The 12,533-nt window shown below is 39.5% G+C and overlaps 1 protein-coding gene across 3 annotated transcripts in view; it reads left to right on the forward strand.

Moving 5' to 3' along the window:
- The window catches only part of tmem68 (transmembrane protein 68), a 42,310-nt gene that overhangs the window by 16,799 nt on the left and 12,978 nt on the right, over positions 1–12,533 (forward strand). For all 3 annotated transcript variants that reach the window (XR_009797915.1, XM_061840429.1, XM_061840428.1), the window contains exons 4-5: positions 5,732–5,831; positions 12,031–12,198. Coding sequence is in view for 2 of the 3 variants with exons in the window: in XM_061840429.1 (XP_061696413.1) it covers positions 5,732–5,831; positions 12,031–12,198 (268 nt within the window). In the remaining variant the exon portion in view is untranslated. The remainder of the gene's footprint in view (positions 1–5,731; positions 5,832–12,030; positions 12,199–12,533) is intronic.

Genomic DNA, 12,533 nt, shown 5'->3' on the forward strand with positions numbered 1-12,533 from the left:
GGTCCGCCCCAAACTATTATTTTTCTTAGTAGCTGTATGCGCACACCAACACATTTCATACACGGATCTTTTGCTACGTTATGAGAGAGACCGATTACGTGGTCCACCCCAAACTATTCTTTTTTTTTTTTTTGGAGCTGTATACACACCTACCTATTATTTTGAACCCACAAAGCTCTTGTCCTCTGCACTCATGCAATCCATTTTTCACAACGAACAGGGTCTCTTTCAAACTTATGAAGGGTAATTCCATTCTCCCGAGTGTTTAAGCAATATCCAGCAATGCAATGAGCCGGAACAACGAGCTACCTTCCTGGAGGTAAAAATAATGTAGACAAACGAGTCCACAAGGGGGCGCTGCTGTCCTTTACGTCACTTCCTGCTTCTTCTCAAAAACAAATCCCTGACAGGATTTTCATGGCAGGAGTTACAAAAAGCTGTATACGTCAAAATCATGTTTTGTGGTGAAAAAACACATGGGACCATATTGGCTGTTGGTTTTTCATTAATAAGATACCAAAAATCATCCGTTTGATGACACTTGACCTTTAAGTTTTACACCAAGAAAAACAGACAGAGATTTCATTGTGGGCTAAAAATAAAAATTAAACAAAGTTGGAAGTGGCCTTTCAAATTTATAGTTAATAGTTGGTTTGGTTTTGTTAGCAATGTATTTTTTTATTTGACATTTTCATTGTAGGTTTGCAAAAACCCAAAATTGTTCTTAAAAATGTGATGCGAATGTAAATTCTGTTATCTGAATCTTTGACTGAGCCATGTAGCTTCAATGGATGACACTGATCTGACCACAGTGTATACATCTGATTTTGCTCACAGTGGTCAAAGGAAGCACTCACGGGCTTAGTGTGTTTGCTCAGACACGAGGTGAGAGTTCAGAAGCAATTACTGTCTTTATTATTTACTGATAACGAAGCATGATCTTAATCTTCTTCTTTTCCTTTCGGCTTGTCCCGTTAGGGGTCGCCACACCGTGTCATCTTTTGCCATCTTAGCCTATCTTCTGCATCTTCCTCTCTAACCCCAACTGCCCTCATGTCTTCCCTCACCACATCCATAAACCTTCTCTTTGGTCTTCCTCTCGCTCTTTTGCCTGGCAGCTCCATCCTCTGCACCCTTCTACCAATATACTCACTCTCTCGCCTCTGAACATGTCCAAACCATCGAAGTCTGCTCTCTCGAATCTTGTCTCCAAAACATCCAACTTTGGCTTTCCCTCTAATGAGCTCATTTCCAAACCTATCCAACCTGATCACTCCGAGCGAGAACCTCAACATCTTCATTTCTGCTCCCTCCAGTTCTGCTTCCTGTTGTTTCTTCAGTGCCACAGTCTCTAATCCGTACATCATGGCCGGCCTCACCACTGTTTTGTAAACTTTGCCCTTCATCCGAGCAGAGAGTCTTCTGTCACTTAACACACCAGACACCTTCCGCCAGCTGTTCCAACCTGCTTGGACCCATTTCTTCACTTCCTTACCACACTCACCATTGGTCTGGATTGTTGACCCTAAATATTTGAAGTCCTCCACCCTCGCTATCTCTTCTCCCTGTAGCCTGACTCTTCCCCCTCCACCTTTCTCATTCACGCACAGAAACATGATGTTAATAATTGTTGTCAAATTCATGTGTTTCAATCATTTACAAAAACAAGAATTAAAATGTTTTTGAATTGATACGATATACACGCTATGAAAGCACGCTTGCATGCCATGATGCAAATCTGAATTAAATTTTGTTATCATATTGTGTACATTTTGAAAACAGAATAGCATTTATTTGTAGATGTACTAGATATATTTCATTCATAATACAATTTATAAAACATGCACATTAAAATTGGTGATCATCCTTTGATCATGCCTGCAGTCCCCAGACCCCCGGCTATTTTTCAGTCTTTTTTTATTGAGTCAAATCACGCCTGTTCCCATAAGTTCATTGTGTGGCTCATCAATTTTATTCCTCTATAGTTCCCACAGCTCTGAACACCGCCTTTGTTCTAAAAAATGGGAACCAGCACACTTTTCCTTCATTCTTCAGGCATCTTCTTGTCCGCTAGTATTCTGTTGAATAAATTGGTCAATAACTCCACAGGCACCTCTCCAAATTGCTTCCATACCTCCACAGGTATGTCATCAGGAACAACTGCCTTTCCATTTTTCATCCTTTGTAGTGCCTTTTTAACTTTCCATTGACTAATTCTTGCCACTTCCTGGTCCTTCACACTTGCCTCTTCTACTCTTCCTTCTCTCTCATTTTCTCCATTCATCAACTTGTCAAAGTATTCTTTCCATCTATTTTGCACACTCGTGGCACCAGTCAATAAATTTCCATCTCTATCCTTAATCACTCTTACCTGCTGTACATCCTTCCCATCTCATCATTTGTCTGGCCAACCTGTAGAGAGCCTTTTCTCCTTTCGTGTCCAAAAAAAAAAAAAAATGCTTGCTGCTAGTCCGAAAAATACGGTAGTCTTTAACAGAGGGTCAGAAAGGTTTGGAATTTTTGGTGCCTTATTAAATCGACTTGTCATTTGAAAACTTCATTTTGTGTTTACCTGGGTGGTCTCTGAGGGACATTAAAACTGGTTTTATTATTTTAAAATTGTGTGTGTGTGTGTGTGTGTGTGTGTTTGTGTGTGTGATACATGCAAAAAAAACAAAAAAACAACCCTGAAATCAGGAAAACGGCAAATACTTTTTCACAGGACTGTAAACTTTTGACCACGAAGAAAATAATATTCTCTACAAAAAATTTCTCGTCTCTTATTATTATGGTATTGAAAAAAGATTTTTGGGTGAACTTGACTGACCTGAGACAGGAGAGGTTTAGTCTGATTTGACTTCAGACAGTAACACAAAAAATGTTTTTGCACACTGTATGTAAACCTCTGGCTTCAACTGTATATTTTAGCATAGTTTTACCTCAATTATCACTTTCGATATTTATCGTCATACTCTGTTTCAATGGAATAAGCTATTATTTTCATTTTTTTTTATCTGTCAAGGGACAAATCATTTAGTGTCAGTTTTTTTTCTAGCATTTCACTTTTTTATGAGAGCAGAGGAGAGTTGTCTCATCAACAAATACAACCAGTATTTGAATATTTTAGGGACATGGCAGATATCATTGATACAGTGAAGAAAATAGGTATTTGAACACCTTGCTCGTTTGCAAATTCTAGCACTTAAAAATCACAGAGGGGTCTGAAATTTTCATCGTAGGTGCATGTCCACTGTGAGAGAGATAATCTAAAAAGAAAAATACAGCAATCACAATGTATGATTTTTTTTAACGCTTGATTTGTGTGATACAGCTGCAAATAAGTATTTGAACACCTGTCTATTAGATGGAATTCTGACCCTCAAAGACCTGTTAGTCCGCCTTTAAAAGTCCACCTCCACTCCGTGTATTATCCTGAATCAGATGCACCTGCGTGAGGTCATCAGCTGCATAAAGATACCTCTCCACCCCATACAATCAATAAGACTCAAACTTGTAACATGGCCAAGACCAAAGAGCTGCCCAAAGACACCAGAGACAAGATTGTACAACTCCACACGGCTGCAAAGGGCTACGGAGAAATTGCCAAGCAGCTTGGTGAAAAAAGGTCCACTGTTGGAACAATCATTAGAAAACGGAAGAAGCTAAACATGACGGTTAATCTCCATCGTCGTGGAACCCCTTGCAAGATATCACCTCGTGGGGTCTCATTGATCCTTAGAAAGGTGAGGAATCACCCCAGGACTTCGTCAATGACCTGAAAAGAGCTGGGACTACTGTTTCCAAGGTGACTGTTGGTAATACATTAAGACGTCATGGTTTGAAGTCATGCATGGCATGGAAGGTTCCCCTCCTTAAACCAGCACGTCAAGGCCCGTCTTAAGTTTGCCAGTGACCATATGGATGATACAAAGGAGTCATGGGGGAGAGGTTTGTGGTCATATGAGACCAAAATGGAACTTTCTGGTCAAAATTCCACCAACCGTGTTTGGAGGAAGACGAATGATGAGTTCCATCCAAAGAACAGCATCCCTACTGTGAAGCATGGGGGTGGTAGCATCATGGTTTGGGGGTGTTTTTCTGCACATGAGAAAGGACGACTGCACTGTTTTAAGGAAAGGATGACCGCGGCCATGTATTGTGAGATTTTGGGGAACAACCTCTTTCCCTCAGTCAGAGCATTGAAGGTGCGTTGTGACTGGGTCTTTCAACATGTCAATGACCCGAAGCACACAGCCAGGAAAACCAAGGAGTTGCTCTGTAAGAAGCATACCAAGGTTCTGGCGTGGCCGAGCCAGTCTCCAGACCTAAACCCAATAGAAAATCTTTGGAGGGAGTTGAAACTCTGTGTTTCTCAGCGACAGCCCAGAAACCTGTCTGATCTAGAAAAGATCTGTGTGGAGGAGTGGGCCAAAATCCCTCCTGCAGTGTGTACAAACCTGGTGAACAACTACAGGAAACGTTTCACCTCTGTAATTGCAAACAAAGGTTACTGTACCAAATATTAACATTGGTTTTCTCAGGTGTTCAAATACTTATTTGCAGCTGTATCACACAAATCGTTCAAAAATCATATATTGTGATTTCTGGATTTTTCTTTTTAGATTCTCTCTCTCACAGTAGACATGCACCTACGATGAAAATTTCCGACGCCTCCATGATTTCTCAGTGGGAGAACTTCCAATATAGCAGGGTGTACAAATATTTATTTTCTTCACTGTATGTAACACAAATAGTTTGGAGTCTCATACAGACTGATGGGGAACCCTACAAATTACGTTTAATTATTCAGACCATACATTGTTAAACTGTCATCCAGTTTTATACCAAACTTCCACCATACCACTCTTAATTTATTCAATCGTAGACTCCGGATAGTCACTGATGGTGTAGTAGTTGGTACACATGCCTGACTTTAATGCAGGCAGCCTGGGATCAATTCCTGCTCAGTGATTGTGTCGGTATGTGCCCTGGGACAGACTTGTGACCAGTTCAGGGTGTAGTCCGCCTTTCGCCCGAAGTTAGCCGGGATAGGCTCCACCACCCTTGTGAGCATAAGCGGCTTGGAAAACGGAAGGATTGAATACACTTTGGTCAGTCATTTAACATGCTCATTTAGTTTAAAAAAAAGAAACAAACAACAATAAACACCAACACACATACATTTTTGATTTAGCTGTGATAAGTGATATCTGTTACACAAATTGCATTACTGACATCAAGGTGAACCCTGATGCATATTGATTTAATTAATATCGTAATGATTAAAATTAATTTTCTGAACCGCTTTTGCGGACAAGGGTTGAGTGTGTACTGGTGCCTATTTGAATATCTTGAGAATGTTTTAAGTACCAGTAGTTATGGTCTTTCTGTACAGTATGTAAATTGATCTCTTTCTCCATTTCTCTAGATTGGTATTAATTTTTGTCTTTTAATTTTTAAAGAAAACATTGAAGTTTAAAAAGACAGGTTGTAAGTGTATATGAATGTTTGCTTAACATATTTAATACTCTTTACTCATACCAAGTCGTTATCAAAGTAATTGGTGGACTTTTTGTTTGCAAGTGTTTCATTTGTTAAATCAATACATAGTAGTAGTGTGATTTTGTTTTTGCATGCTGCCTTTTTTGTTGCAGTTTTGTCCCATCACAACTGTTGAAGTTCTTAAATTGCAGTGCTGTTAATGCAGTTTGTATCTTTTATCCTCTAACAGAGGAAGAATCAGTTGAGAGAGGCATATTGCAACAACCTTTGGGACGGAGCCAGAAAGACACTGGCAACTCTGTGGGATGGACATGGATCGATATGGCATGGTAAGATTAAATTGAGTGGTATCTTACTCAAGTAGAATGTAAAAGTTGAATCAATGTTATGTCCATCCCTGGCAATGTATTTGAAAATATCTTTGTATGGTCTTTTACTATTAACTCAACCTTTACAATTAACTCAACCATATAAGAAAGTGTGATGGAGAGAATTAGGAAAATCATAGAAAAATTACACTGCTTTCAAAAAAAGCTTTGTGGAGAACCAGCACAGGAACGGAACAACAGTCCATAAAATATTGGTAAGGTTCAGAATAAAGGTTCAAAAAATTCTGTTCACTTTTGACATGCTCGGGTGTATTTCCATTGGTACCAAGGCAGACTCAGTGGACAGAACTGTATGTATTGAGCTAGAGTTCAACATTATGGTTTTGTACACCATGAATTTTCAGTCAAATAAATCAGATGCGTTTAACATTTCTTCGACTGTGGTGGAGTTCTGCACTCTCTTCAGTGCTATTTTACATCTTGGTTCAAGCATGGTACACATCCCTGGTATAAATATGGCTTCAAAAGATTGACTTGAACACGTGACTCCGCCATTGTATATGTTCAGTTCTGCATTTTCAAACATTTAAAAAAAAATCTCTTTTTTATTCTTTAATTTGCTGAAAAATGTTGATAGTTTTTGAGCTCAAGCCAAAGCAATTAACATAATATTTTGGCAGCAACTGGCGAAACCCCTGGTGGTGTTGTTTTTTTTATTAACTGATAGTGCTTTTTGTTTTTTTTGTTATATTGCAAATCCTGCATGTATAGTCAAAACTGAAACTAAATGTATGTTAAGTGATTTAACAACTAATAATGTCTACATTGTTGTTACAATTTGCTTATGGTCCCCCAACATTGGTTGTGTGTTAATGCCAAATGTTGAGTTCATTGACTTAGTACTGTTTGTGTAGGAATTCAATGTGCACATTTGTTTGCATATGTAATGTCATGTGTGTGATAGCATCTTATTTTGGCGAGTATAGTAGCTAATATTGATCGCCCAATGTGAAGGTGGTTTATTTTTGTTGAATAATTTAACTAATGATTATCTATTTGTGCTCTGCAATTGGCTGGCGACCAGTTCAGGGTGTACCCTGACTCTTGCCTGAAGTCAGCTGAGATAGGTGCCAGCACACCCGCAACCCTAGTGAGGATAAGGCGTTCAGAAAATGGATGGCTGGATGGATTGTGTACATGCTAGAAGCACAGTGTTGATGCTTTATTCCTCCTCCCAATTTAGGTGCGTTACTGAGATCTTATGGTATCTATACACAACAACAAACACTTTGGGTGGGAGGTGAATTTTGTTTATCTTGTTTTTGTTTCGTTTTTCGCAGCAGGGATGGGTACAGTCGCGCGAAAGTGTGAAAGAATTTAACAAATTGTGAAATACTTAAACATTTCAGAAAACACAAAAACAAAACATGAAACAATTTAACATTTCATAAAACACAAAAACAAAATATGAAACACTTGAACATTTCAAAAAACACAAAAACAAAAGCAGAAAGAAACTCTTCTGTAAAAAAATGAAACAAATTATAGTTGGAGAAACCCATAGAGGGAGGAGATCTTTTTACATATATTCTCGGATATTTTGGGAAATCCCACAGCCTTTTTCACCAACCCCCACCCTCCCCTCCTACCACCCCACTTGGCTTCAATATGATTAGCTAATGCATCGTGGAGATGGTAAGACTACGCAGATGGAACGGATGTACAGCTGAAATTTCGATTGTATATTTGGACACCCAGAACAGCAACCCTGTTTTTGCGTTTGATGCTGGACATAAAATATATTGTACTTGATTACGTTTCTTAAACTATAAAAGGATAGCCTAATGGTTAAGGAAGAAGCAGGTTGCTGAAGAGAGAGAACGCTGGTGAGAATGAAGGGGAAAGTGTGGATATTTGTAAGGAAGCTGCCGCCTCCATTCATTTTTGAATGGACTGAGCGAGGGATCTACCTTGCATACATTCTCGTCACAAGGTACGCTTTTCCATTATACATTGAGTATAGTTCAGCAATGGTTCATTGTACGTGGTTAAGCAACTGTTACCTTCCCCAAGACCAGAATCCATGCAAGGTACATTGAAAAATGAATGGTGAAAGGCTGTGGGATTTCCAAGAATGTCTGTGAAATGGGCCCCTCCGTTTCTGGGTTTCCCCAGTTATAATTTGTTCAGTCTTTTTGTAAAAGTGTTTCTGCTTTTGTTTTTGTGTTTCCTGAAATATTAAAGTGTTTCATAATTTTTTTGTGTGTTTTCTGAAATTTTAACGTTTAACAATTTGTGATATTGTTTAATTACACTTTTAGGCCACCATAGCTGGGCAACTGTCCCCCATGAATAGCGGTGGTTTGCTGTAATCATACGGCGAGAGAGTATTATGATTAGACAGAAAACAAATTCAGGACTAGAGTCCTGGATTTATAACCCGATGAACGAATGGCTGGTCAGAGAGACCGCGGTTGATGATTTGTGTGGAAATTTCAACATTGAAAGTTAATATTCTTGTCACATTTTTTTTGCTGTCATTTTTCAGTTGTTCTTTGCACGCTTGTATATGCAATCATAAAATGAACAATACTAATACAAATGAAAATAGTCAAAGGGCCTGATTTACAATAATTGTGCATACAAAAACGGGCGCAAACGTAATTGGTTGCACAACTTTTATTACGAAGCTGATCTACTAAGCAGGCACACTCAGGATTTTGTTTTCTTAACGGGTAATATTTTTTGCAGTTCATTTACATTCTGAGAGGAGTAGATGCACAAACATTAAATTACCACACGATTCATCAAACCTGAAAGAAGTTGCGGTGGCTCATTTCGCATTTTTAAATACTGTCTCTGAAAGACAGGTACAAATCACCATAGACAGTGTTGTTGGCGAAGCACTGACAAGCGGAGAGTTGGCATAACTTTTCGGCAACTGCAATAATTTATAAAATACCAGAAACAAAAATGATCACAATACACAGTGAGTAAGGAAAATATTCAGACCCCCTTACATTTTTCACTTTGTTATATTGCAGGGATTTGTTAAAATCACTTAAGTTCATTATTTACTCATTACTGTACAGTGCCGTGTTATGTTAAAATAGTACAGGACATGTATGATGGCAGCAGAACAATGGTGAGGTGTGCCTTAGGTGTGACAGAGGAATTTAAGGTGGAGGTGGGACTGCATCAGGGATCAGCTCTGAGCCCCTTCCTGTTTGCAGTGGTAATGGATAGGCTGACAGATGAGGTTAGACTGGAATCCCCTTGGACCATGATGTTCGCAGATGATATTGTCATATGCAGTGAAAGCAGGGAGCATGCAGAGGAACAATTGGAAAGATGGAGACATGCACTGGAAAGGAGAGTAATGAAGATTAGCAGAAGTAAAACAGAATATATGTGCGTGAATGAGAAAAGTAGAGGGGGAAGAGTGAGGCTACAGGGAGAAGAGATAGCGAGGGTGGACGACTTCAAATACTTGGGGTCAACAATACAGAGCAATGGAGAGTGTGGTCAGGAAGTGAAGAAACTGGTCCAAGCAGGTTGGAACAGCTGGCGAAAGGTGTCCGGTGTGATATGTGACAGAAGAGTGTCTGCTAGGATGAAGGGCAAAGTTTACAAAACAGTGGTGAGGCCGGCCATGATGTACGGATTAGAGACGGTGGCACTGAAGAAACAACAGGAAGCTGAACTGGAAGTGGCAGAAATGAAGATGTTGAGGTTCTCGCTCGGAGTGACCAGGTTGGATAGGATGAGAAATGAGCTCATTCGAGGGACAGCCAAAGCTGGATGTTTTGGAGACAAGATTCGAGAGAGCAGACTTCGATGGTTTGGACATGTTCAGAGGCGAGAGAGTGAGTATATTGGTAGAAGGATGCTGAGGATGGAGCTCCCAGGCAAAAGAGCGAGAGGAAGACCAAAGAGAAGGTTTATGGATGTGGTGAGGGAAGACATGAGGGCAGTTGGGGTTAGAGAGGAAGATGCAGGAGATAGGCTAAGATGGCAAAAGATGACACGCTGTGGCGACCCCTAACGGGACAAGCCGAAAGGAAAAGAAGAAGAAGAAGACTGTACAGTGCCGTGAAAAAGTTTAGATTTTTTTTTCCATGTTACACACAGCGATTTAATATCACTGAGACAATCCAAGGAAATGCAAAATGCAATTTTCAAATGACAGTTCCATTTATTAAGGCGGAAAACCTTTCTGAACCTCTGTGAAAACGTAATTGCCACCTAACCTCAGAACTGGCTGTGCCACCCTTGGCAGTAATAAATAAAATCAAGCATTTGCGAAAATTGGTGATGAGTCATTCACATCGCTCTGGAGGAATTTTGTCCCACTCTTTCCAAAATTGTTTCAACTCCACCATATTGGAGGGTTTTCTCTCTGCCCGTTTAAGGTCACACCACAGCATCCCAATTGATTTTGAATTCGGACTTTGACTTGACCACTCCAAAACTTTTTTTTTTTTTTTTTTTTTTTTTTTTGGAGCTATTCAGTGGTGGACTTGCTGGTGTGTTTCGGATCATTGCGCTGCTGCATTATCCATATTTTTTTCCGTATATATGCACCTGCTCTGTGATAATCCAAGGGTTCTGTTTAAAGTGCAGAGATGATCATGGAGACCAAGGAACACACCAGGCAGGTCCGAGATACTGTTGTGGAGAAATTTAAAGCCGGATTTGGATGCAAAAAAAATTTCCCAAGCTTTAAATATCTCAAGCAGCACTATGCAAGCAATCATATTGAAATGGAAGAAGTATCAGACCACTGCAAAACTACCAAGACTCGGCCGTTCCTGTAAACTTTCACCTCGATTAAGGAGAAGACTGATCAGAGATGTAACCAAGAGGCCCATAATCACTCTGGATGAAATGCAGAGATCTACAGCTGAGGTGGGAGAGTCTGTCCATAGGACAACAATCAGTCATACACTGCACAAATCTGGGCTTTCTGGAAGAGTGGCAAGAAGAAAGGCATTTCTCAAAGCTATCCATAAAAAGTCTCATTTAAAGTTTGCCACAAGCCACCTGGGAGACACACCAAACGTGTGGAAGAAGTTCCTCTGGTCAGATGAAACGATATGTTTGGCGAAAAAGCAACACAGCTTATCACCCTGAACACACCATCCCCACTGTCAAACATGGTGGCAGCCTCATGGTTTGGGCCTGCTTTTCTTGAGCAGGGAAAGGGAAGATGGTTAAAATTGATGGGAAGATGAATGTAGCCAAATACAGGACTATACTGGAAGAAAACCTGTTGAAGTGTGCAAAAGACCTGAGACTGGGACGGAGATTTATCTTCCAACAGGACAATGATCCAAAACATATGGCCAAATCTACAATGGAATGGTTCACAAATAAATATATCCAGGTGTTAGAATGGCCAAGTCTAAGTCCAGACCTGAATCCAATCGAGAATCTGTGGGCAAAGCTGAAGACTGCTGTTCACAAACGCTCTCCATCCAACCTCACTGAGCTCGAGCTGTTTTGCAAGGAAGAATTGGCAAGAATTTCAGTCTCTCGATGTGCAAAACTGATAGAGACATACCCCAAGCGACTTGGAGCTGTAATTGCAGCAAAGGGTGGGACTACAAAGTATTAATGCAAGGTGGCCGAATAATATTTCACGTCCGACCTTTCAGGTTTTTATTTGTTAAAAAAGTATAAAATGTCCAATAAATTTTTTTCCACTTCACGATTGTGTCCCATTTCTTGTTGATTCTTGACATTTAAAATCTTTGTTTGAAGCCTAAAATCTGGTGAAAGGTTGAAAAGTTCAAGGTGGCTGAATACTTTCACAAGGCACTGTAAACTAAAGATCGATTTTATGCAGTTGCAGCCTTTCTCAAAATTGATAGATAGCTAACTCACTTCCGAGTGAGAGAGCGGAAGAGAGATAGACTTTATTAATTTTGTTTAGGAAATTCAGGCATTTGGGCCTGCATACTGTAAGTGCACTCTAAATCTTTTGTCTGTGTGTGTTGAGCATTCTACTGCTACTCTTCTAATGCTTGGAGGTAAATAAAGGATCACTAGCCTGACTTTGAATTCAACTCTCTTTGGAATGCCAATGTAGAGTGGAAATCAATGCTACTACTTACGGCATTATAAAAATCTGGTGACTGTCTCTTTGTTTTGATATTCTTCAATAACTTGTGCATTGATTAATCTTTCTGAACACCAGGCTATGAGATCCATGGGATAGACAAGATTCCCGACAAAGGACCAGCACTGATAGTGTACTATCATGGAGCCATTCCAATAGATTACTACTACTTCTTAGCCAATGTCATTATCCAGAAAGGACGAACCTGCCATTCTGTTGCTGATCACTTCCTTTTTAAAATACCAGGTATGCGCTCCTTCTGACAGATGCAAAATTACAAGTGCTCCCCACTCTTCAGTATTTTTTTTTAACATATATTCATGCTTTAATTCATATGCCCTTAACATAGTTGTCAAATATTTTTTTTCAATCTCATATCAATCCTCCTATCATAAGCAACAATTAGTTGTTTTTTTTATATTGTTTGTTAAAGTAACTTTTTTTCAGTCAATACTTTTTACTTTTTTTCCAATTGAAACCTCAATGATTTTAGTTTGTGTAGTGTTATACCTCTGTACATAAAAATACATGGACATAAACATAATGGTTATTGATTTATCAATTACCTTTGTCTGTTTTTG

Source organism: Syngnathoides biaculeatus, chromosome 13, assembly GCF_019802595.1.
Source record: "Syngnathoides biaculeatus isolate LvHL_M chromosome 13, ASM1980259v1, whole genome shotgun sequence".
Taxonomy (NCBI): domain Eukaryota; kingdom Metazoa; phylum Chordata; class Actinopteri; order Syngnathiformes; family Syngnathidae; genus Syngnathoides; species Syngnathoides biaculeatus.